The sequence below is a fragment of the Ursus maritimus genome, unplaced genomic scaffold, assembly GCF_017311325.1.
Source record: "Ursus maritimus isolate PB19 unplaced genomic scaffold, ASM1731132v1 scaffold_21, whole genome shotgun sequence".
Lineage (NCBI taxonomy): Eukaryota > Metazoa > Chordata > Mammalia > Carnivora > Ursidae > Ursus > Ursus maritimus.
This window is the reverse complement of record NW_024424564.1, coordinates 1,194,574-1,218,371: the sequence shown is the minus strand read 5'-3', so window position 1 is coordinate 1,218,371 and position 23,798 is coordinate 1,194,574. Positions and strand designations below refer to the sequence as shown.

Below are 23,798 nucleotides of genomic sequence, written 5' to 3'. Positions count from 1 at the left end.
AATATATAAAAATGAATATCCTTGGGAGGACTTCTGCATATGAACTAGTTTAATCAGATTACTGCCTTCCCAACAGTGTCAGTAATCAGCACTAAAGGATCTAGAATTGTTTCTTCTTTCTTCTTCTTCGTTTAACTTTTCTTTTTGCCAGCTCTATTGAAGTATCATTTATACACAATAAAATTCATTGTAAGTTTTGCTGAGTTTTGACAAAAGGAGTCAATTGACAGTTGTGTAACCACTACCGCAGTCATGATATAGAGCATTTCCATCGCCCCCAAAGTTCCCTCATGCCCCTTATACAGACTAGAAATGTTAATGGGGAGAAGAGGAAGGTGGTGGAGGAAAACCAGTCACTCCAGTTACTTGAGCTTTGGCCTGGGGATCAGATCCCAGGCCTGCATCCCCCAGGCCACCTCTCACCCCAGGAATGCTCTGACAGATCTTGAAATCCCCACAGACTTGGATGTGTATTTGTACGTCATTAATTTAGAGTGACCCATTCATCCCAGTGTGGCCAAAACCTTCCTAGTTTTAGTATTCAAGTTCCCACGTTCAGAGGACTCATCCTAGGTCCCAGACGAACTAGGATGTTTGGTCTTCCCGGCTGCGATGTTGATGCCATTGTGTCTCGGCCTGAGGATGCCATCTCATTTTAGGATCCCTTCTCTCGTGTGATCACATAGCAGGCACTCAGAAAATGAGTGGGTGGACACACAGATAAGCCCCATGCTGTGGGCAGCTGCAGATTCTCGGCCTGGAGAACAGGAGACCTGGGTTCCAGACCTGGGTTCCCAGGATCACACCGTGGGAAAGTGGCTTCTCACCCTAGGTCTGTTTCCTCCACGCAAAAGAGAGGACCTGTGGTCCTTTCTGTCTCTGACACAGATGCTGCGTCCACATACACCTGGGACTGTGTGCTGATGGCACTTCCACTTGGCTTCCTCGCTCTTTCCCTGGCCTTTTTTCTCCCTTTGGATATATATAGTGGATCAATAAATCACGTAAGGGCAGGTTGATAATGGAACTGCTGATGGGCCAGGCATATGCAGAGTGCTTTTGTGAGAGCAGCTGAGTGTGGACCTTGAACCAAGCAGCAGTGGCTGGGAGTTGGAGGGTCGAGTCTCTCTTCAGCTAAGTGTGTGTAATGACCCATTTGCTCTTTGTGCGTGCCTGGGAGAGAGGATGGTGGGCAGAGGGAGCCTGTTGTTTAGGAATTTTCCTGGGTGGATGAGGGGCGTCCTGGAAAACAGGATTGTGTGAGCCTCTTGTCTATCGGAGGCGGCTAGTTCCAGCTGGGCTGGTGCCAGGAAGCAGTATCTCAGGGTCTCATTCAGGTTCCTCGCACAGAAGGATAAAAATCTGAAGTACCAAGCAAGACTTGGGGTAAACCTATGGGTGACGTAGGGTCAAGAAGCTGCATTCTGTTCCTGGTTCTGCCACATATTGTCTGTGGAACCTCAGTATTTGCCTCTAATTTTCCTTTTCAATGGAGTGAGTAGCTGCACTGCTTAGCTCACAGGCTGGTGTGATTCAGTGAGATGGTACAGGTGGGAGTCAATGAAACTGCCGTCTATACAAATGCCAGGTGATATTACTAACTATAGCCTTTGGGTCTGTTTGTGGGGGCTGACTCATTGCGGGAGGGAATTTGGGGATTTTGTCTGCTTTGTTCCCCAAATAATGTCATTAATACCCTCTGACTCCCAACGAGATAGGTAGATTTGAGGGAAGTGCTGTTTCTTTGCTAGGGAAGACACCCCAGACTGCCTTCCTCTTTGACAAAATTCCTGACTTTGGAAAAGCTTTTCCCTGGCTATAAATTCCACTCCTCTTATTTCCAAATTTTGGAGGCGGTGGAACAAGAACTTTACCTGGGCCCCTCAGCTGAGTCCAGCCGGATACGCTTTCCTACCTAGAGGGGGCTTGCTCAGGTGACTGGGCATCTGCCTCTGGGGCTTCAGGCCTGGGAAGGGTTAATGGAGCCACACCCTCAGCAGGAACAGCCTCGGACTTTGTGCTGAGCAGCCCTCTCCGGCCTCTCCTGGCTCGTCTGGCACAGGGAGCCTTGGCTAAAGGAGGCAGCACGGCGGAAGGGCAGAAGAGTGGACACCGGCAAGAGGAGGACAACCTTTTTCCTGGCCTCTCTGACACCATGGACAGCTCCCGTTAACGAAGGCACCTCTCCACCCTTGGGGCCTGGGACTCCTATGCCCCCTTCCCGTGGAATTGGGATTTCATTCACCATTCTCCAAGGGACGCTGAAGTCACACCCGAGTTCCAGTGTTGGGTGAGTCTTGCCTTGACCTGTCACTGCTCTGCACATCTAGGGGTGCCCTCTCTGGGGACTGCTTCCTTTTTCCCTTCCCCCTTCCAACCCATCACATTCCCACTCCCCTCAAATCCAAATCCAAAGAAGATGCCTTCCTCTAGCCCTGCTTCTGCTGCTCACCCCTGCCTGCCAAGTTACTAAAAACTTTTATTTCTTAATCTGGAAAATGTGGGATAATAATAGTACCCACTTCAACGGGATATTGTTCGTAAGCATCAAATGAATTTATGTATGTAGTGTTTGGAGCCCTGCCTGGCCCGTGGTACCTGATTGTTAGAGATTGGTATTGTCCCTGTTCTTACTGCTCTCTCAGTTGTGTCCTTCCAGGAGGTGACGAGTACTCTCATTTTCTGAAACTTGGGGGAAGCAGAGTGAGGGCTGAAGGCAGCCTCTTTTCCCCTCTGGCCCCACCTTCCATCTCTGCTTCCCTCCCCTCCCCCACCCAGGTTGAGCATTGCTGGGGACTAGGAGGACGTGGCTTTTTATTCCTGTTAGGGAGTAGCCCTGACCATTGTACTAATGGTTCTGTCCTACACCAGGCCACCCCACCTACTCGGTCCCACAGGAAAGACTGAGGAGGGCTGGGCTTCCTCCTGAGGTTATACCTGCCATGTGCCCACTGCATGGGGCTGAGCCCCACAATAACTCTGCTCCTCCTTGCCCACTCCCACCAGCTACTAAAAAGCTGGGTGTGTCCCTCAGGGGCAAAGTCCATGCGGAAGGTTACAGCAATGGGTGTAAAAGCTGGAGTTGGAGAACTAGGGACAGACATGTACACACATCCAGAGATGGTGATAGCTACTTGATGGAGAAACCGACCTCACTTTTACTCAGGGTATTCTAATCTTTTGTGGAAGAACTCCTGCCTCTGTCCTCTAACTCATCAATCACCTCATTCAGCCCCTATTTACAAGATGAATCTCACTGTGGCAATGAGAGGGGGCCTTTGGAAGAGCGTTTGCACTGGGTGTGGGTGGGCTGGGTGACTGAACTGGAGGTAGCGAGAGGTAGGAGCTGAGAAGGAGAACTGGGGGCAGAGGGTCAGGGATTCTGCGCCCTGGCCAGGGCCTCCGTGCAGGAGGGAGCGAGCTCCCAGAGCTTACCCTTTCCTCCCCAGGCTGGTCGGTGGCAAGCAGAGCTGTGCTCCACCACCCACCCCACCCCCGCCCCCGTGGCTGCTTCCTTACCCCACCAAAGCAGATGGTCCTGTCCCATCCCTGCCCCACCCCTCCAGCCCTAACCCAGGGAGCAGGGGATTCTCCCTACTCGGGGAGAGTTCCCACAGCTTCCACTGTGATCTTGGGGTAGTCCAGAGGCCTCCCTGGGTTGAGGACTATCTCTAGGGCCAGGAGTTGGAGAGGAAGGCTCCCTTACGTCCTTCTGCCCTCTTCCCCTCACACCGTTACTGGCCCCTAAAGCTGAGTAGACTTCAGCTAACTGACCCCCTTACTCTCAGGACCAGAAGCCCCTCTGGACATGACTCTTCTGGAAGGCTCTGTGGGGGTGGAGGACCTTGTGCTCCTGGAACCCCTGGAGCAGGGGTCTCTGCTCAAGAACCTCCAGCAGCGCTATGAACACAAGGAGATTTATGTGAGTGCCTGTGGCTGCCCCTGGCTGCGGTGTGTGGCCTGCGAGCGCCTGTGCTCCCACTCCTTCCTCCCCTGCCAGCTTCCCCTACCCCCAGCCCTGCTCATTCTCTTTACCTTTTTTGCCTCCAGACCTACATCGGGAATGTGCTGATCTCAGTGAACCCCTACCAACAGCTGCCCATCTACGGCCCGGAGTTCATTGCCAAATATCGGGACTATACCTTCTATGAGCTGCAGCCCCACATGTAAGTAAAGGCACCGAGGGAAGGCTGACAGGGCCCCCGCTTCCTGACAGCGAGACACCCTAATTTCCTCTATCCTTTCTCCTGAAGGAAGCTCTCCAGCTTCTCCTCCCCCCCCCCCGCCCCCAGGAAGCCCCTTTCTAGACCTATCACTTGCCTCAGTCTAGTCCCAGCGAGGAGGGCGGCTGACCCTGGGGCTGGAGATGGAGTGAAAGATGGTGTCTTCGATTAGCCCCACCTCAGTCATCACCTGCGTCCTCCCCCCCAAGCTATGCTTTAGCAAACGTGGCATACCAGTCACTGAGGGACCGGGACCGAGATCAGTGCATCCTCATCACGGGCGAGAGTGGAGCCGGCAAGACTGGTGAGGCGCCTGGCTGGGGGGGAGGGGGGCGTGGAGTCCCTGCTGAGCTATCCCCTCGCCTCTTCCCCAGCCAGGCCCAGTCCTGCCCCTACCCCAGAAATTCCTGCCCAGTTTTTCTGCTTCTGACCAGTGTGAGGTGCTGGACCTAAGGGGAGTTAAGGTGGGGGGATCCATGTGAAGGTTTCTCTCACGCAGAGGCTAGCAAGCTGGTGATGTCGTATGTGGCAGCTGTCTGTGGGAAAGGGGAGCAGGTGAACTCTGTGAAGGAGCAGCTGCTTCAGTCAAACCCGGTGCTGGAGGGTGAGGATTCCAGTCTCTGCCTTCTCTGCCCACCCCCACCCGACTGGCCCCAGAGACACGGTAGCCCTCTTACCCTGTTCTCATTCAGCCTGAAAAATCTGAGATTGGCATCATGGCTGGAAGACCTTCCTCCTTCCCCTTCTCCAGAGCCCCTCTTCTCCCCTCTGTCTCCTCACCTCTCCTCTCCCCATCTCTGCAGCTTTTGGCAATGCCAAGACCATTCGCAACAACAACTCCTCTCGATTTGTGAGTGACAGTCTTCCTGGCCTGGGAGGAGAGGGTGTGGGGGCTTGAGGAGGAATGTGGCACAGACCCCTGCTGGACAGGGTGGTGAGAAGAGGAGGAAGCAAAGTCTCTCTCTTTCTCTCTGGTCTTTGAAGGGAAAATACATGGATATTGAGTTTGACTTCAAGGGATCCCCACTCGGTGGCGTCATCACAAACTGTACGTTTCTCCCCATTCTTGTTTTCGTTTTTGCTTTTTTAAAGATTTTATTTGTTTATTTGAGAAAGAGAGGGCGAGTGTACAAGCGGGGGGAGGGGAGAGGGAGAGGGAGAAGTAGATTCCCTGCTGAGCAGGGAGCCCAATGACATGGGGCTCGATCCCAGGACCCTGAGATCATGACCTGAGTCAAAGGCAGCCACTTAAGTGACTGAGCCACCCAGGCGCCCCGAACGTGTCTCCCCATTCCGCTCACCACTCTCTCTCCTCCCTGCCCCACGGTGTCCCTTTCTGCTGATCTGCTACTGTAGGAAGGGATAGTAGGCTACCACCAGGAGACTGCCCAAGCCCTGGGAACAGCAGCGACGAGGGCAGACTCAGAGGGAAGCTGTGGCATCTCCCTGGCCCTCAGGAGGTTCTCTTCTAATCCCCTGCCAGATCTGCTGGAGAAATCCCGAGTGGTGAAGCAGCTTGAAGGAGAAAGGAACTTCCACATCTTCTATCAGCTACTGGCCGGAGCAGAGGCTGACCTGCTGAGTATGTGCCTGTCCCAGACACCGGGCAGAAGATCCCCAACCTCCACTCAGTCTCCTCTGGGCCCCGGCAGCCCTCTTCCCTGCAGCCCTCGGGCCTCTTCTTCCTGCGTTGCCTATGCTAAATCTCATCCACTCGTTGTTGGGAACAATCCCTGACCTCTGTGTTCTCTTCTTTTTCTGGGATTGTATTGCTAGGAATAAACCTTCTGGCCTCTTGCCCTGCTCTTTTTCCTCTGTCCTGCTTGGGTTGCCCATTCCCTGGGCTGGCTTCAAAAATGGAACCCTTATTTCCATCTATCATTCTTTCCTATCTTGAATTGAAGGGACTTTATCGATAGCTCAGCAGAAAATCAGACAGGATAGTCTAAGTGTTCAAGAACGTTTGATGAGCCATAGTGGAGATTGTTCTGGGCCTACACCTGCCTCACCCAGGCCCTGTCCTTGACTTACTCTTCTTAGATGGCTTTATGGAGGTTCCATGTATCCATTCATCAAACATCCCTTGAACACCTACTATGATGGAACATTGTGCTAGGCTCTAGCAGTGCAGAGTTGAATAAGATGACATGGACCCTGTCCTCGAGAGCCTATGGTCTTCCAGGGATGGCAGATGCATGAACAGAAACACTGCAGAATACAGTGTGATCAGTGCCAACAGGCCTGTGCCGGTGTCTGTAGGAGCAGAAGTCGGGGAGCACTCTGCCTTGTCCCGGGGAGCCCTGGGTGCTGGATGGGCCCGAGGTGGCTCTGGGTGGACATCACTGCCGAGTCTGGTGGGACTTCAGGCCTTGCCAGAGTTTGCCTCCCAGTCTTGCCTCTAGCTGTGAGCACTGTGGGTATCTGGCCCCCAAGGACCTGTCCTTTTGGTTTCTGGTTGTTCTCTGCTGGATGTGTGCCCTCTCCTCCCCCTCCTGGGGATCTGCATGGTTCAAGAGCCCCTGCAGCTCTCATTATTCCTTCCTGGCTCAATAGTCTTGGTTGTGCTCAGTTTGTCTGAATCATAGGCACTAGTATCTTGTTCTGGTTGTCTCTGTCACCCATTGATTTAAGTTAAGTCTGAGCAGGGCCTCCCTGGTGTCATCATCCCAGGACCTTTCTGACTCATTCTTTGTCCAGACACCCCTCTTTAGTAGGTTCCTATTTCAAAATTTGTGTCTCAGGGGAAGCTGCCATTAAACTCTAGTTTGAGGGACATTCCCTGATTCTCAGATCATGTGAATAACAGATAATTGATATCCCTCAAGCTCCATGCTTAACCTACTCCTTCCCATCTCCGGCAAACAGCTTCGACCATTCCCTTGATTCATTTATTAAAAAGAAAAAAGTTTGTGTATGCCAGCCAGGCACACAGGCTATGAAGACGAGAAACAGTTCCAACGCACAAGTTGTTCATTTGTGCGAGACACAGAAAAAGACAAAACCCGATCCATGTGTTATGGGCTGGGCTAGAGATTCACCATAGGGGAAAGCCAGAGAGCCTTTTGGCTCAGCCCCCAACATCAGAGAAAAGCTTCCAGAAGAGGGCTCAGGGTTGGGGAACCTTGCACCTGCCACTTTGTTGGTGCTTAGTGAACAAATAATGAATGGGCCAACCCCAGCCAAGGGTGAGGCATTGAGGCTCCGGGAGGGGGGGGAGTATGTGCTTGCCCTTCTTTCCTCACCTCTGTCCTCTCAGAGCCACTGAGAACCGAGCAGGATGGAGAGTATGCCCGTTTGTTTTCATTGTTTAGAACCCTGAGGATGGGACGAGGAGTGGAATGAGTCTTTTCTTCCATACAAGTTGGAAAGAAACCCAACAATTAAGAACACCCAAACCCTAAATACTGCTTAAAAATTTAGTCTATTATCATATGAATTAATGATCCCCAAACAAAGGCAGCAGGAGAAGAGCCTAAAACAAAATGGCTCCTTTGAATTAATGAGTAAACCAAGCTAGGGCAGCGACTGTGAGAGTCGAGGCCAGAGGACTCCTGAGAGCCTGCGTATTAACCCTCTTTCTTCGCACTGGCCCTCCCAGAGGCCCTGAAGCTCGAGCGGGAGACAAGATGCTATGTCTACCTAAACCGGAAAGTGTCCAGAGTTGACGGCATGGATGATGCCTCCAACTTCAAGGCTGTACAGGTGGGTGCCCAGGGTGGGCCCAGGCTTTGTGTTTGAGAAGGGAGGCATTGAACTGGCATCACGGTTCAGCTTCTGATTTCCTCTCTCTCCTCAAGAGTGCAATGGCTGTGATTGGGTTCTCAGAGGAGGAGATCCAGCAGGTGCTGGAGGTGACGGCCCTGGTGCTGAAGTTGGGGAACGTGGAGCTGGCAGACGAGTTCCAGGCCAATGGGGTATCAGCAAGTGGCATCCGTGATGGGAGAGGTCTGCACCGCCCTGCTGGTACCCCCAAGCAGCTCCCAGAATCTCCTGCTATAATTTCTGTTCTCCCACCATCTCCTACATAACTGACTCCACTCTGATTCAGTCCCACTCAGCCCATTCCCGAGTTCTTCCCCAAACACACTCAGGGAGAATTCCCGGTGAGACATTTTGGAATGAGGTTATGAAGTGTGATAGACCTAGATTCTGGGACCTCTCTGAATCTCACTGGAGTCTTTACAAAGAATTTCAGGAAATTCTCCTATTAAAGCAGGTAATGCATTCGAAGTGTTCAGAGCTCCCTCTCTCCTCCTCCCCCCCAGAGATTCTTCCTGGGCCGTGTCCTGGCTGGACTGTAAGGACATCCCCAGCAAGACCTAGGGACACCCGTCTCCCAGCAGTGTCACTTCTCAGCCCGCCCTCCCCGGGAGGAAAGCCCTCTTTCAGGCCATGTTGTGTTTCCTCCTCACTCCAGGTATTCAGGAGATTGGGGAAATGATGGGTTTGAATTCAGAGGAACTAGAGAAAGCTTTGTGCTCAAGGACCATGAAAACAGCCAAAGAAAATGTGGTCACTGCACTGAATGTCGTTCAGGTAAGGGCCCGATGGGAGGAGGCTGATCTGGGGACTCTTCTGTGGCTGCCATCCTAACCAGCTGGCCCTGCCCTGCAGGCTCAGTATGCTCGTGATGCTCTGGCCAAGAACATCTACAGCCGCCTTTTCAACTGGATTGTGAATCGAATCAATGAGAGTATCAAGGTCAGAGATGGCTCTCCTCCCCCAACACTCCCTGTCCGCTTCACCTTTCTTGCCCCAGTCACTATCCCCATACTTTGGGTTCTGAGATGAGCAGAGGAGGAAGGATGAAGGGTAGGGTACAGTCCCTTCCAATAGTGTGTTGTTGTGGAAACATCTCTGGGTTTTGAGTTTGACTCTCTGGAACCCCTACTTACCAGCTGTGTGGCCTTTTTGTTTCACAGAGATTCTGAGCCTCAGTTTCCTGATTTGGAAAATTGGACAGTAATGCCTACCTGCTTCACAGGGCTTAGTGAGGATTGGATAAAATTACGTACATGGTTACCATATAACCCAGAAATTCCACTCCCAGATATATATCTGAGAGATCTGAAAGCAGATGTCCACATAAAAACCTGTACCCAAATGTTCAGAGAGGCATTATTCATAGTAGCCAAAAAGTGGAAATTACTCAAATGTCCGTCAGTGGATGAATGGATAAACAGAATGTGGTCTATCCATAAAATGGGATATTATTCGGCCGTAAGACGGAACGAAGGACTGATTCATGCTCAGCATGGACAAATCTTGAAAACATTCAAGTGGAAGAAGCCAGACACAAAAGGCCACATTTTGTATGATTCCATTTATTTGAAATGTCCGGAATAGGCAAATCCATGGAGATGGGAAGTAGAGTAATGGCTAGCAGGGGCTTGGGGTGGGGGGACGGGAAGGAGGAGTGACTGCTAGTGGGTGTGGGTACAAGATTTCTTTTGGAGATGATGAAAATGCTCTGGAATTAGGCAGTGGTGATGGTCATACACCTTTTTAGGTAACTTAAAGGGTAAATTTTATGGAATATGAATTAGATCAGAATAGAGCTATTGTTGAAAACTTTTTGTACATGAAAATGCCGTCAGTTCAGAAGCTCTTACTGAAAGGCAGCAGGGAAAAATAGACTTTGAATCTAGGTTTGGGTAAATGCTTAGCCTTTTTGAAATTTGATTTGTTCATCTGTAAAATGGGAATAATCACACCTTCTAGGGTTATCGTGAGGTTTAATGAAGTAAGAGCATAGATTTGTAAAATGCTCTACAATTCTAAGAAATGGCTATTCTCCTGAGAGGATCTTAATGTCTTCCTACCTCGTACCCTGGGAGCACCACCCGAAATCTGTTCACATCTCCCTTCTCCCTCCCTCCCTCTGCTTGTCCTCTACAAGCATGTAGAGGAGGAAGGAGAATAAAATCACAACAGTTCTTTCCCAGCATGGTCAAGCTCACCCGAGTTCCGTTTGCCCTCTGCTCCAATCACCTCCACCCCAGAAGGGCCTGGCCTGCTGTGCAGAGGCGCCCGTCCTCAGATTTATCTTTTCCTCCTCTTCAGGTGGGCACTGGGGAGAAGAAGAAGGTGATGGGGGTCCTGGATATCTACGGCTTTGAAATTTTAGAGGTGAGAGAGCCTCACCCAACTGCAGCACCCTGCTTCCCTAGGGTTAGGACATGTAGGCTCAAAGGGGGAGGGGTGGAGAGAGGGGAGGTGTAAGGCTGAGAGGCAGGAAGGTCTTGGGCTGAGCTGCTCCCTGTCTGCCCCGGGTCCCCTCCCTCAGGATAATAGCTTTGAGCAGTTTGTGATCAACTATTGCAACGAGAAGCTGCAGCAGGTGTTCATCGAGATGACGCTGAAAGAGGAGCAAGAGGAATATGAGAGAGAGGTACGCCGGGCTTACCCCCACGTACACTCTCGGAAATTGCTTCTGGGCACGTGCTGGATCTGTCCTTTCCCTCCATCACAATTTCCTCTCACTTGTCCCCAGATGGGAACACAAAGGACAAAAAGTTTTCCTTGCACCGGTGAACAGTCCAGCATTACCAAGAAGCCCTGGTTTTTGCTCTCTGTTGCCCAGTCCCCCTGCTCCCACCCCAGGCCACACAAGGAAGGGCAGACTGATGGAAGGGGGTGTGTGGGGAGACCTCACGAGGGTGAGGTGACGGCCGTGCGCGGCCTGCGGCGCGCTGTGAACCAGACTGAGAAGGGACATTTCTCCTGGCCTCATCACCCTACCACATCCCTTTTGGTGCTCTTCTCTAATGTCTCAGAATGCTTTGTCTCCTCGGGCCCTGGCTGATGTCACCGTCCCCTCTTGTGGCACCCTGATCCCAGACTTCCTCCTCAGATATGCCCCATGGCTCAACATTTCCACACTCCTTCCCCTGTTTGGCGAGAACCCTTGTTTTCTATGGCTAGGTGTTAGAAGAGCTATCTGATTGAGCTAATCCACCCCAAAGTGTGAATGGCTGGGAGTCTCACTCATCAGAACCCTCCCAGGGATGCTGCCTGTGAGCCCTCAGGACTCTGGTGTGGCAGAATTTCAGGCAATGTGGTCACAATGTGTGGGGAAGGCTTTTGTTTTTTAGTTGTTTCGTGGGTTTTTATTTTAAAAAATTAACGATCAAATAGAGAACACATTCCCATGCTTCAAAATTCAAAAAGCTTAAAACAGCGTATGAAGAAGGGCTCCCTCCCAGCCCGTCTCCAGCCTCCTAGCACTCCTCCCATCTGGAGGTGACTGGAGTGGCCCTCTTTTCAGAGGGCTCTTACGTGTAATCAAGCAAGTCTATAAGTACATCTTCCCACGGATTTCTTCAAATGGCAGCGAATACACTCTGCTCTACACCTTGCTTTCATCCGTTAACAGGACAGGTTTCCGTATCGGTATACAGCTACGTAGGATTGCAAGGATATCGTACTTCATTTAACTCGTGGGGAAGGTGTATCGCGGATGAAGTGGGAGGGCAGCTTTACTTAATTCCACTCTGCCTTCCCTAAAGATCTGTGAGGAGGATGAGAGAGAGAGGCGTGTGTTCCCCAGCCACACCCCACACCTGGAAATGGCCTGAGCCTGGGAGGGCTCGCCCTTGGGTGGGATCAGGAGCTATCTCACCTGCGGCTGTCCCTTAAGTGGGGAACAATTGTCTTCGGGTTGTCTTCTGTACCATCATTGCCTTAAAAAAAAAAAAGATTGATTGATTGATTGATTTTTATTTTTAATTAAGGCACCTGGGTGGGGTGGCTCGGTTGGTTGGGTGTCTGCCTTCGGCTCAGGTCATAATCTCAGGGTCCTGGGATGGAGCCCCATGTCCAGCTCCCTGCTCAGCAGGGAGTCTGCTTCTCCCTCTCCCTCTGCCCTACTCATACTCTCGTTTTCTCTCTCTCTCTCAAATAAATAAATAAAGTCTTTTAAATAAAGATTATAAAATCTTTAAAAAATGATTTATCTATTTATTTGAGAGAGAATGAGAGAGCACATGCACATAGGGGGGAGGGGCAGAGGGAGAGGGAGAAAGAGTCTCCAGCAGACTCCGAGCTGAGCACAGAGCCCGACACAGGGCTTGACCTCACAACCCTGATAGCAGGACCTGAGCTGAAACCAAGAGTCAGAAGCTTGACCGACTGAGCCACCCAGGCACCCCCATTCTCGCTTAAAAAAAAAAACAAACTACAATCCCAAAGTATCAGGTAGATTAGTGGTTCTTAAACTGTGGTCCTAGACCAGTAACACCAGCACCCCCAGGAAGGTGGTAGAAAGGCCGATTGCTGGGCTCTGCCCCGGATGCGCTAAATCAGAAACCCAGCAGTCTGGTGGGGCCCAGCAGTCTGTTTCCCCAAGCCCTCCAGACGACTGTGATGCCAGTGTGAGAAGCACTGAGGTAGGGCTTTGAAGATGTATCAAGTTAGGTCTGTTGTTTGATGAAGTTGGCTCACGTGCTTTGGTTTTATAGGTTGTTGCGAGAGCAGTGTGGCCATTTGCTCTTCCACATACTCAGGGATCTTTCCCTTCTCCCACAGTGGGGTAATCCCTATCCCAGCTTCACTCAACATATCACACTTCCCTCTCCACCCCACAGTACCCACAGGGCTCTCTATAGCATCTCCCCCTCCCTCATGGCTGCTTTGGGTCCTCTCACATGTCTAGCCACCCACCCCACAAATTCTCCATCAACCTTGGAGGGATGGGGACCTAAACAGAAACCACACCAAGCACCGCTCCTAACTATAGGGCTTTCTGAGTCCTTTGTGGAGTGGGTGAAAGGAAGCCTGAGTCCCGTAAGGTCTTTGGAGACATGTCTTGGACCTGCTCCTGTGACCTGTCACGTCTCCTCTTGCCAGGGCATACCGTGGACAAAGGTGGACTACTCTGATAATGGCGTTATCTGCAACCTCATTGAGCATGTGAGTTATCCTTCTCTCATCTCTGAGACCTCCTTCCTCTTCCAGACTGACTGAATATCCTTGCCCTGTCTCTCTCACCTGCCTCTCCCTGCCCCACTTGGTAATGGTAAAGAGGACAAAGGATGAGGGGCAGAGGGACATCAGTCAGGATGTGGACATATCGGAGGACCTGGCTGAGGTTGGGCTGATCTTGTTTCCCTGACCAGAATCAGCGAGGCATCCTGGCCATGCTGGACGAGGAGTGCCTACGGCCTGGGGTGGTCAGTGACACCACCTTCCTAGCGAAGCTGAATCATCTCTTCTCCAAGCACACTCACTATGAGAGCAAAGTCACCCAGAATGCCCAGCGCCAGTATGACCACACTATGGGCCTCAGCAGCTTCCGTATCTGCCACTATGCGGGCAAGGTGACATGGCAGGGCTGGAGGGTAGAGACTAGGGCTGGGCGTGGGTGGAAGGCAATGGGGGAGAAACTGAGGGGAGATGAGATCTGGGAGTACTTCACGCTGATACTGGGAGCACCAAGTGCTGGGACAAGGTCATGGGCCCTCCAGACCAACAGCCGTTCCTCTACAGGTGACTTACAACGTGAACGGCTTCATTGATAAGAACAATGACCTACTCTTCCGGGACTTGTCCCAGGTCATGTGGAAGGCCCGGCACCCTCTCCTTCAGTCCTTGTTCCCTGAGGGAGATCCCAAGCAGGCATCTCTCAAACGCCCCCCGACTGCTGGGGCCCAGTTCAAGAGTTCCGTGGCCATACTCATGAAGAACCTGTATTCCAAAAACCCCAACTATATCAGGTGACACGCTGGGCACATAGGGAAATACAGTGCACATGATGACACATGCCGTGTCCGCGCGCTGCAGACCCTGTCCTTTGCGGGGGGGGGGCAGGGTGTCTCTGGAATAGGGGTATCAGAGGCCCTTTCCTCCTAAAAAACAAAGCCAGATGAGTTGCTGAAAGTCCTGTAGCAGGGAGAGCATCAGACTTTGGTAGGGACCATGCATCAGTGAGTGAAGCTGGGAAGGCCAGTGTGTTCACTTCCTCTGAAATGTTTCTACTAAGGGGAATGTGTGCAGAATAGGGTTACGGAGACCAGGATAGGTCATACTTGCAAAGGTGAAGCTCCTGAGGCCCATGCCTTGCACCCCCCGCCCAGGTGTATAAAGCCTAATGAGCATCAGCAGCGAGGTCAGTTCTCGTCGGAGCTGGTGGCCATCCAGACTCGGTACCTAGGGCTGCTAGAGAATGTGCGAGTGCGACGGGCGGGCTACGCCTACCGCCAGGGGTACAGGCCCTTCCTGGAAAGGTACCGATTGCTGAGCCGGAGCACATGGCCTCGCTGGAATGGCGGAGACCGGTAAGATTCCTGCGGGAGACGGGAGCAGGGAAGGGCAGTGCAGGGACCATCTGGGCCGGGGAGAGAGCAGTGTCCTGTAAATCACCAAAGCTCCCTGAATGGATACTTGGGGAAATGAATGATCACTTTTCAAGGGCTCTGAAGTCCATTCAAGCCCTGAACTCTTCTCCCTGGGTAAAAGGAGTTAGGGAAAGGTGAAAGAAGACCCTTCTCTGGGATGCCCCTGGGCAGCTTTCCCCATCTCTTCCTGTAGGGAGGGGGTTGAGAAGGTCGTGGGGGAGCTGAGCTTGTCCTCAGAGGAGCTGGCCTTCGGGAAGACGAAGATCTTCATCAGAAGCCCCAAGACTGTGAGTTGGAGGGGGCACTTGTGTTTGGCGGGGCTGGGCAGTAGCCGGGTTGGAGAGGCTATGAGTGAAAGGCTGGGGTGGAGGGGAGCATCCGTAACTGGGGATGGATGGTGGGTGAGGAAGTCTGCTCACGGCAGGGACTTTATCGCTGGGACCGGAATCAATCCTTGGGCCCCTGCCCTGCCCTGCACCCTGGCAGTTAGGGGGCTGCACGGCGCACGCTGAGTGCCTCTAGCTGGAGCGGGACTCCTGAGGGTCCGGGGGATGTGCCCCTCGTGTCTGAACGTCCAAACCTGGCGCCGGCCCATGGCAGAGTTGGAGTTCAGTAGGTGCCCGTGGAGTGAGTGAACGCGCTAAGGGGACAAAGGAGTGTGTACCACACTGGCTGGGGAGGCCAGGCTCCTGGGTCCCCCCAGGCCCGCCTTTCCACCCGGCCCGCGCTCTCCGCAGCTGTTCCACCTGGAGGAGCGGCGGCGGCNCGCCTGAGACTGCAGCAGCTGGCCACGCTCATACAGAAGACCTACCGGGGCTGGCGCTGCCGCACCCACTACCGGCTGATGCGCAAGAGCCAGATCCTCATCTCCGCCTGGTTTCGGGGCAACATGGTACCAGTGCCCCCAAGCCCCAGCCCCTCGCTCTCGTAAGAGACTGGGAAGCGGGGGAGGTGGTTCGGGAGATGGAGTTCTTTCTAACAGGCCTGTTGTTTTCTGCAGCAAAAGAAACGTTATGGGAAGATAAAGGCATCGTCTTTGCTGATCCAGGCTTTCGTCAGAGGGTGGAAGGTAATGGGGAAGGGCGGAGGGGCTTCCTCCCCACCCATGGGTCCTTGCCCCACATGGTTTCTTCCGGATTGTGCCAGTTGCTGGGAAGAAAGAGCAGCAGAGAGCGAGTCCTGCCCACCCCCGGGACCTCCCGGGGTGCGAGGGCACGTGCACGTCTGCGTGGGTTTCTGGGTCTGCAGGTGTGTGTCTGGGAGTGTGGATGCACGCCGGGGGGATGTGTGTCTGTGCCCCGGGTGTGTCTCTGACTTGGCAACAGAGTTCTGCCTGCTGCTTGGAGGGCCCTGCTCTTTGCCGACTTGTCTGCCTTTACTCTCGCCCTCTCGCACGGTCTCAGCACTTTATCTTACTGTGTTCTCGGTGTGGGTGAGGAATAGAACCCCTTCTAGATCTGGCTTCGGTCTTCTATGTCTAACTGTCTATCTTTATGTTGGCTCCTTTCTCGTATGTCCCTGCCAGGCCCGCAAGGATTATCGAAAGTACTTCCGGTCAGGGGCTGCGCTCACCTTGGCAAATTTCATCTACAAGAGCATAGTAAGTGGTGGGGGTGGAGGGTGAAAGGTGGGGGCTTGAGGAGGGAGGGACAGGTTTGGAAAAGGAAGATGAGGGGTTTGAGAAGACGTGACTCAAGGCTTTCCCCCAAAGGGCTTTTTCCATCCACTTGTGCCTGATGAAGTCCGGGGATAAAAGGGAATGGGACAGCGACCTGCAGGGAGCGGGCTCCAGCGTCCCGGGGCCCAAGGGCCGGATAGGAGGGCATTCTGGCCCCAGCGGATGCTGCAGGCAACCTTGGGGGTGGAAGGGCTCCCAGCACACCCACTGACTGGCCCGTGGTGAATAGGCTCGGGGCGGGGGGGGATGGGCTGGGTGGTAAACAACAGTGGAAGAGGCTGAGCCTTCTGGAAGAGCACCTTGAGGATACACATAGGGCTAACTAACTCAACCTTCCAAGATCCATTTTAGGGTTGGGGTGAAGGTGGAGGAACCCTAGCTCTCTTCCATCTCTTCTGAGACCATAACAAGCAAGTCCAAAATTAAATCTCAGGAAAGATCTTCATTCTGGAGGATTCGGGTCCAGGTGGCAGGAAGAAGCCAGGACATTCAAACTATAAGCAGTTTCCAGCAAGAGGAAAACAGACAGAGGAGGGTGATTTCCAGAGACATCCATCCAACAGCCTTGGTGCTTCTGAGGAGTGGCCAGGGAAAGCAGACAGGGAGAGAGTAGCACTTGCAGCGATACCTTGCGAAAGGCCAGAGAGGGAGGGAGGACATCTTGGACAGAGGCCTGGGGTAAAGGAGAACTGACCTCCGCTGATTCCATTTTGGACAGTTGTTGGGACTCTTACTAACGATGCTCCTGAGACACACTCATTGGCGCCCCCTTCGTGGTTGGAGAGGTGGGATCCTTGGGCCTCCTTATTGCTTCCCTGAGCCTTCGCTGGGCCCTCCTCCTCCCACCCGGGGAAGCTCCAGCCTCCCAGGCCTCTTCCACGGCCCGAGTCTCCTCACGCTGGTTCCAGAGTGACCTCCTTCCTAGAGGACACGCTCTCTTGTTGCATCCCTGAGGCCAGGAATCCAATGTGACTCTTACCTCCTGACTGGCCCCTCCTCTACCTTTTCTTTCACCTGCATATTATCAGGCATCTGCTGGATGTCACCCCAGGAGCGGTTGGACTTAGACCGATATTTCAGTGACTCACAGCCCGTACAGAAGCATGCGTACGGGGCCACTCGGCCTCGGTTCCGCCAGTGTTTCTGACGAGTCTGTATTGGCTATTGCCTTGCCTGTAACTAATGATTTTTGAACACTTACTATGCACTAAGCCCTTTACATGCATTAACTCTAATGCTGTTAAAAATCCTGTGAGGTAGACCCTTTCCTTTCCTGCATTTTGCAGGCCCAGAGAGGCTGACTAACTTGCTAGGGGTCCCACAGGTGCTAAGTACAGGAGATCTGGGATGCAAACTGACTCCAGAGTTTTAACGCCTGCCTAAGACTGTCTCCCCACACTGTTTCCCTCCCCCCATAGAGGCCGACCTGGGGCAGGAGGGCTATAAAGGGAAAGGCAAGACTTTCTAGATCTAGAAAAAACAAACAAAAAAAGAAAACCCTCAGAGGTTCCACATCAATTAGAACATGGGGGATCAGGACGCCTAGGTGGCTCAGTCAGTTGGACGTCTGCCTTTGGCTCAAGTCATGGTCCCGGGGTCCTGGGATCAAGTCCCTCGTTGGCCTCCTTGCTCAGCTGGGAGCCTGCTTCTCCCTCTGCCTGCCACTCCCCCTGCTTATGCTTGCTTTCTCTCTCTTTCTGACAAATACATAAATAAAAGTCTTAAAAAAAAAAAAAAGAAGAGGGGGGGGGATTGCAGGAAATGCTTAGGAATGTTTATTGAATGAAATCAAACTAAAGCAGACCAAGGACCGGGGACTTAAACCAGGGTCTAAGGTGATTAGAGCAAGCCTGCTAGATCTTTGTAGTGGAAGAATCGAAGAGCTGGGATAGTTCCTGGACAGTTACAGCAATATACTGAGTGCACTGCCTTTTTCTATTTTAATTTTTCTAACCTAATGTCTTAGTAAAAAGTTCTTATAAAAATTCCCCAAACTTAGAAATGCTCAAAATCAAGTCTTTTTTTTAAAAAGATTCATTTATTTTAGAAAAAGAGAGTATGAGCGAGCGAGGCAGAGGGGGGCAGGGGAGAGACAGAGGGAGAGAGAGAATCCTGAAGCAGACTCCAAGCTGATCATGGAGCCCGATGTGGGGCTTGATCTCAAGACCCTGAGATCATGACCGGAGCCAAAATCCAGAGTTGGCTGCTTAACCAACGGAGCCATCCGGGCCCCCCAAGATGAAGCCATTTTCTGTATCTTCAATAATTCTACCCCACAAACAAACAGGGTGCTGGGTGCTCCCTGGGATATGAAAACTTGAGAATCCTTGTTCTAGATTGGGGGAGACTAAACAGATGCCATGGGTGAAACTTGATTGGATCCTAGAACAGGAAAAATAAAAGCAAAGCTAAAAAGGACATTTTCAGAAGTTTATATAGGACATCAGGAGACGCGTGAGCGTGCACTGCTGTTGGGTGAGTGCATCTAATTAATGTTAGTCAGCTTAGGACGGAGGTGCGTCTCAAAGGGTGGGTGGAACCCAAGTGGGCAGAGCCGAGCTGAGAGCAGCGTGGGCTAAGGCACACAGCAACAACGCGTGGCTGGGCGGAGGGCCTGGTGAGGAGGCCTGTCTGAGAGGTGTGTCAGGATGGTGCAGGGGTGCTCTGGCCTGAGCTTGGGCTCTAAGTCGAATTCTTTGAATGCCGGGTGGAGGTGTTGGGCTTGACTGATCGGAGAGGAGGGGAGACGGCCCATGCAGGCAGTGGTGGCCAGCAGTAGGCAATTGTGAACCGAGACAGTAGGAAACTACAGGAGCGAATCTTCCAGGCTGGTTTTCCCCTTGGCTCCTCTCACCTCACTACCCTGGGCAGCAGGTCTCTGCTTGGAACTAGCTCTTCCCTCCCTTCAGCCTCCCATTCATGCTCCTACTGGCCAGCCTCCAGCCTACACTTGACACCGAAAGAGGTCCGGGAAGGGACCCCCTTCCCTCTCCTCGCTTAGTGGCAGGATCTGGAGGAGAGTTTGCCTCTTGGGAGGACTTTCTTCTCATCAGTCCACTCCTAATCCTGCCCCCTCCCCATCTAGACACGGAAGTTCCTGCTGGGGCTGAAGGACAATTTGCCGTCTACCAACATCCTGGACAAAACGTGGCCGGCAGCGCCTTACAAGTGCTTCCACACAGCCAACCAGGAGCTCTGGCAGCTCTTCTATCGCTGGAAGGTTGGGGGGGGGGCGGGGGGGGGGAAGGGAGGCGCTGCACCTGTTGTTGCTCTTTTCTGCCTCGTCGCTCTCATTTTCCTCCTCTGCCTCCCTTTTCCACTTTTTTTTTCCATTTTTTTATTGTGAAAAAGCATACATAACAAAATGGGCCATTTTAACCCCTTTTAAAGCAGACAGTTGGGCGGCATTAAGCACATTCCTGTTGCTGTGAGACATCACCACCACCCATCTCCATACTCTTGTTCCTCGTCCCAAACGGAAACTCTGTGCGCACGCATTACGCAGTAACTCCCCGTTCCCCTCTCCTCAGCCGCTGGACCGTCTACTCTACTTTCTCTGTCAATTCTACTGTGCTAGGGGCCTCATCTAAGTAGAATCGTACATTTGTCCTTTTATGTCTGGCTTATTTCACTCAGCACAGTGTTCTTCCGTTCAGGAAGTACTTACTGAGCATCTGTCTAGACTAGGCCTTGCGCGGTGTGCGGGCATACAGCCCTCCCTCCTCGGCCTGGCATTTCGTTGTCTCCATCCCTCTCCCCCACAGTCCCGCAGGCCCCAGTGCTCCTCCAGCTCCTGCCCTTTCCGAAGTGCCTAGAGCCTGTTCTATTCCCTGTCTCTCCTCTTCTCCATCTCTCAGTGTTCTCCCCCCCCCCCTGCCCCCCAGTCCTGCCTCCTGCCTCCAGGAGCTAGCCCCTGCCCCTCCCCCTCACAGTGCAAGAAATTCCGGGATCGGCTGTCCCTGAAGCAGGTAGAGAACCTGAGGGAGAAGCTCTGTGCCAGCGAATTGTTCAAGGACAAGAAGGCTTCCTACCCCCAGAGGTGAGGGCCTCTTAGACCCCGCACAGTTTCATCAAGAGCAAAAAGCGGATCCCCCAGGTGGGATAGGACAGTGGTCCCAAACCTGAGTGTGCATCAGCACCACCTGGCAGGCTTGAGAACACCCAGGCTTGCTGCACCCCGTTCTCAGAGTTTCTGATTCAGCACGTGTGGGGCTGTGGCCTGAGAATTTGCCTTTCTAAGAAGTCCCCAGGTGACACTGCTGCTGGTCCTGGATACACTCTGAGAACCACTGAGATTGAGGATATGGCGGAGGATGGGGAAAGGGGCACAGAAGGACTAAGATGGGAACTCACTATGGGGAGGCTCAGGGCCTTGGGGATCAGCGGTAAGGACCTGGTCTCCACCATATACTTCCTGTGTGCCCTCAGTGTCCCCATCCCATTCCGTGGTGACTACATTGGGCTGCAAGGGAACCCCAAGCTGCAGAAGCTGAAGGGCGGGGCGGAAGGGCCTGTTCTGGTGGCAGAGACTGTGAAGAAGGTCAATCGTGGCAATGGCAAGGTGAAGGCCCGCATCCTGAAATCCTCCCCAGAGCCTGCTCCGGAGCCTTGGGGCTGGGAGCTGGAAGGGTGGGGGTTCAGCCTCACCTTTCCTCACACTTTCCTCTTCTGTCCCTAGACTTCGTCTCGAATTCTTCTCTTGACCAAGGAGCATGTGATTCTCACAGACACCAAGAAGTCCCAGGCCAAAACTGTCATTGGGCTGGACAGTGTGGCTGGGGTGTCAGTCACCAGCTTCAAGGATGGGCTTTTCAGCTTACATCTGAACGAGGTATCGGAGCTCCCTGGGTGCAGGCCCTCAGACTGCCGAAGGTGGTGGGTGTCACGGGGTGGGGGGTGGGCTGGAGGTGATGGGGACCAGACCTCTCACTCTGGACCTTCAGTGCCTCTCAGGCTATTCCTGTGGAGGGAAAATGAATCCTGTCCTTTCACTCTTTTTTCCCCTTCCTAAGATATCATCAGTGGGCTCCAAGGGGGACTTCCTGTTGGTCAGTGAACACGTGATTGAACTGCTAACCAAAATGTACCGGGCTGTGTTGGACGCCACACAGAAGCAGCTTCCAGTCACCGTGACTGAGGAGTAAGGCCATGAGCTGGCGGGGAGAGCCAGCCTGGGGGCAGGTGACCAAGCTGTTGGTCATTGTGACCGGGAAAATTCGTGTAACCAGAAAGGGAAGCACACTCTGTCAGGGCAAGGCTCAGAGGTGCTTCTTAGTCTCCCCACCCAAGTTCTCTGGGGGCTCTGAGTCTTCTGACATGAGGGGAGCAGAGATTCGCTTCCTTCAAGAAGGGGAGGGGAAGCCATCATGAAAATACGGGAGGAGGGGTAAGGGGATGGGGTTTCTAGCTTTGCCCCTCTGTCTATCCCCCTCCAGTTTCTCAGTGAGGTTCAAGGAGAGCAGTGTGGCTGTCAAGGTCACCCAGGGCCCTGAGCGTGGTAGAAATGGCAAGCTAAGCTGCAAGAAGACAGGGAGCCGCTGCCTGGACGTGACTGTGTAGTGAGGAGGTGGGGGCCGGACGCAGAGACAGCAGCTTCTTCTCCTGGACCAGTGCCAGTCCCGCCCACCCATGTTTATGGGAGGATCTCCTCCTGTCCAACCCCCTGATCCCTGTACGGGGCTCAGAGACTGAAGAACCCTTGCAGAGGAGCTTTCTTCTCCCAAACTCTTCCAGTCCCTTCTCCCTTACAACTTAGCTTCCTCCCACCCTCAGCCTCTTTGCCCACCAATAAAACAAGTGACTTCCCAAATGTTTGCTCAATGTGTGTGAGTCCCTGTTCCCCCATCTTCACAGGACTTATACTTTGACTGCCCTCGCCCTCTTTCCCCTCCTCGGGCTCCTTGGAGCTAGCAAATGCAGATAATAAGAATGGAAAAGAAGGGAAATTGTCTCCGGGCTCCTTGACCGGCTGAGCTCTGGCAGGGTTTGGAGAGACTGGGGTGGGGGTGGGGCAGCCAGCGATGGGGCTCAGGTCCCAGGTGGCCAGTGGGCTGATTCATTAAGTGTGTCCCTGGAGGGAAGAAGTGAGGATCCCTGTCTTGTTGGAAACTAGGATCCTTTGGAGATTTAGCCTGAAAAGAGGCCCAAGGTTGGAGGGCTCATGTGAGTGGAGGTGAGCTGGGGAATGCAGGGTCCCCTGCACCCAGGCGTTCCATTACCCCCTCCATCCCAAGCTCATCACTGGGCTCTCCCACATCTGCCCCTCAGCATCCCCATCCTTTCCTACACCAGAGGTGCCAGGCTGCTGCCAACAGTTGTCTTGCTAATCACTGCCCTGCAGCTGGGGCCGGCAGCTGGTGGCACTTGAGGGGGGTGGGGGAGAGACTCCTGGACCCAGACTCTCCCACCCCTATGACTGGCCCCCCCTTGTCTTCGTTTATTTTCCTCATGTCATCGCCATTATTTTTTTTCTTGATTTTCAACTGTCTCACACCATCTCGTTGTCCCCTTTTCTGTGGGCTCTAATATCAATACGTAATATCTTGTATAACATTCTGTATGTCTCCCCTCTCCCTTAATATCTGTTTCCTTATAGACTCTGCTTGTCTCAGGCTCTCCCACCCCTGTCTCTACCTTCAGGGAAGAAGCAGCTCCTGTGTTTGCAGTAAAATGTGGATGTGTGCTCTGTGCGAGCGTACAAATGGCTGCCTTTGTTCCTGTGTCTGGCTGTCTCTCCCTCCTTTAGCCATCCCTACCTTCCTTGCCTCTTCCCTGTCTCCACCACTGAGCTCTCTGTGCCTCGAGGCTGGGGTTTCCCTCCACCTGGAGCTTCCAGAGCTTCCATCACCGGCAGGCAGCTCACCACCCCAGGTGATCATGCCAGCGGGAGACCTGATTAGCTTCTCTTCTTGCCGGCAGATTAATCTGGCTCTCTGAGCACCAGCCCGTGTTCTGGCGCACCCCACTCCGGGCTGCGAGAGGGCCCAGGGAGTCAGCTCTTCCCAGGCGGATGGGGGCTGTGTCCTCAGAGAGGGGAACTCAGGCTCCCGGCAGCCTTCCGTGGCGGGGGGGGGGTGGTTACCAGAGCCTGACCGCCCCCGCTCTCCCGCCTCATCTCCTGCTCCCAGGGCCCAAATTGTCGTCACTTTCCCAGTGAAGTGTCTGGTCATTTTCAGAAGCAATTTCAGGAGAATGTGCAGCTGCTGCTCGCCATCCTGCTTCCCTTCCCCGGGCTGGAGGCACTGGCAGCTGTCTGGACTGGGGGGGGAGTCCCCATCTCCCTCCTGTCCTCCCCCAGCCGTCATGTGGACTGACACTAGTCCGAGGCAGGGTGAGGGTTCCTCTGCTTTCCTCTCTGTGCCTCCCTCCGTGTTTCCTGTCTCTGCCTCCCTTCTCTCCTGGGGCCAAGGAGGGGGTGTTTTCTTCCCCCGAAGCCTCTAGGGGCTCCGTCGCCCCACCTGGTCGCCCCACCTGCGCTGTACGGCTGCATTTGGCCCCATCGTGTGGGGAGAAGCTGCCTCCCTGCTCGGCCGGTCCAGCCTTCGCGGAGTCTGGGTTGTTTCT

The 23,798-nt window shown here is 53.3% G+C and overlaps 1 protein-coding gene across 1 annotated transcript; it reads left to right on the top strand.

The window, feature by feature from the left end:
• The first annotated feature begins 3,582 nt into the window (after positions 1-3,582).
• On the top strand, positions 3,583-22,044 carry MYO1A (myosin IA). Its single transcript, XM_040637154.1, is given in 28 exon segments — positions 3,583-3,922; positions 4,051-4,166; positions 4,433-4,527; positions 4,723-4,827; positions 5,027-5,073; positions 5,208-5,271; positions 5,707-5,805; positions 7,822-7,925; positions 8,021-8,168; positions 8,641-8,759; positions 8,838-8,924; positions 10,287-10,352; positions 10,510-10,614; positions 13,071-13,133; positions 13,340-13,540; positions 13,710-13,936; positions 14,297-14,497; positions 14,751-14,844; positions 15,295-15,321; positions 15,324-15,449; positions 15,558-15,626; positions 16,083-16,157; positions 19,321-19,455; positions 20,168-20,274; positions 20,664-20,796; positions 20,914-21,066; positions 21,248-21,375; positions 21,671-22,044. Coding segments are annotated over 28 exon segments (3,132 nt in total). The 5' UTR covers positions 3,583-3,808; the 3' UTR covers positions 21,795-22,044.
• Positions 22,045-23,798: the final 1,754 nt, after the last annotated feature.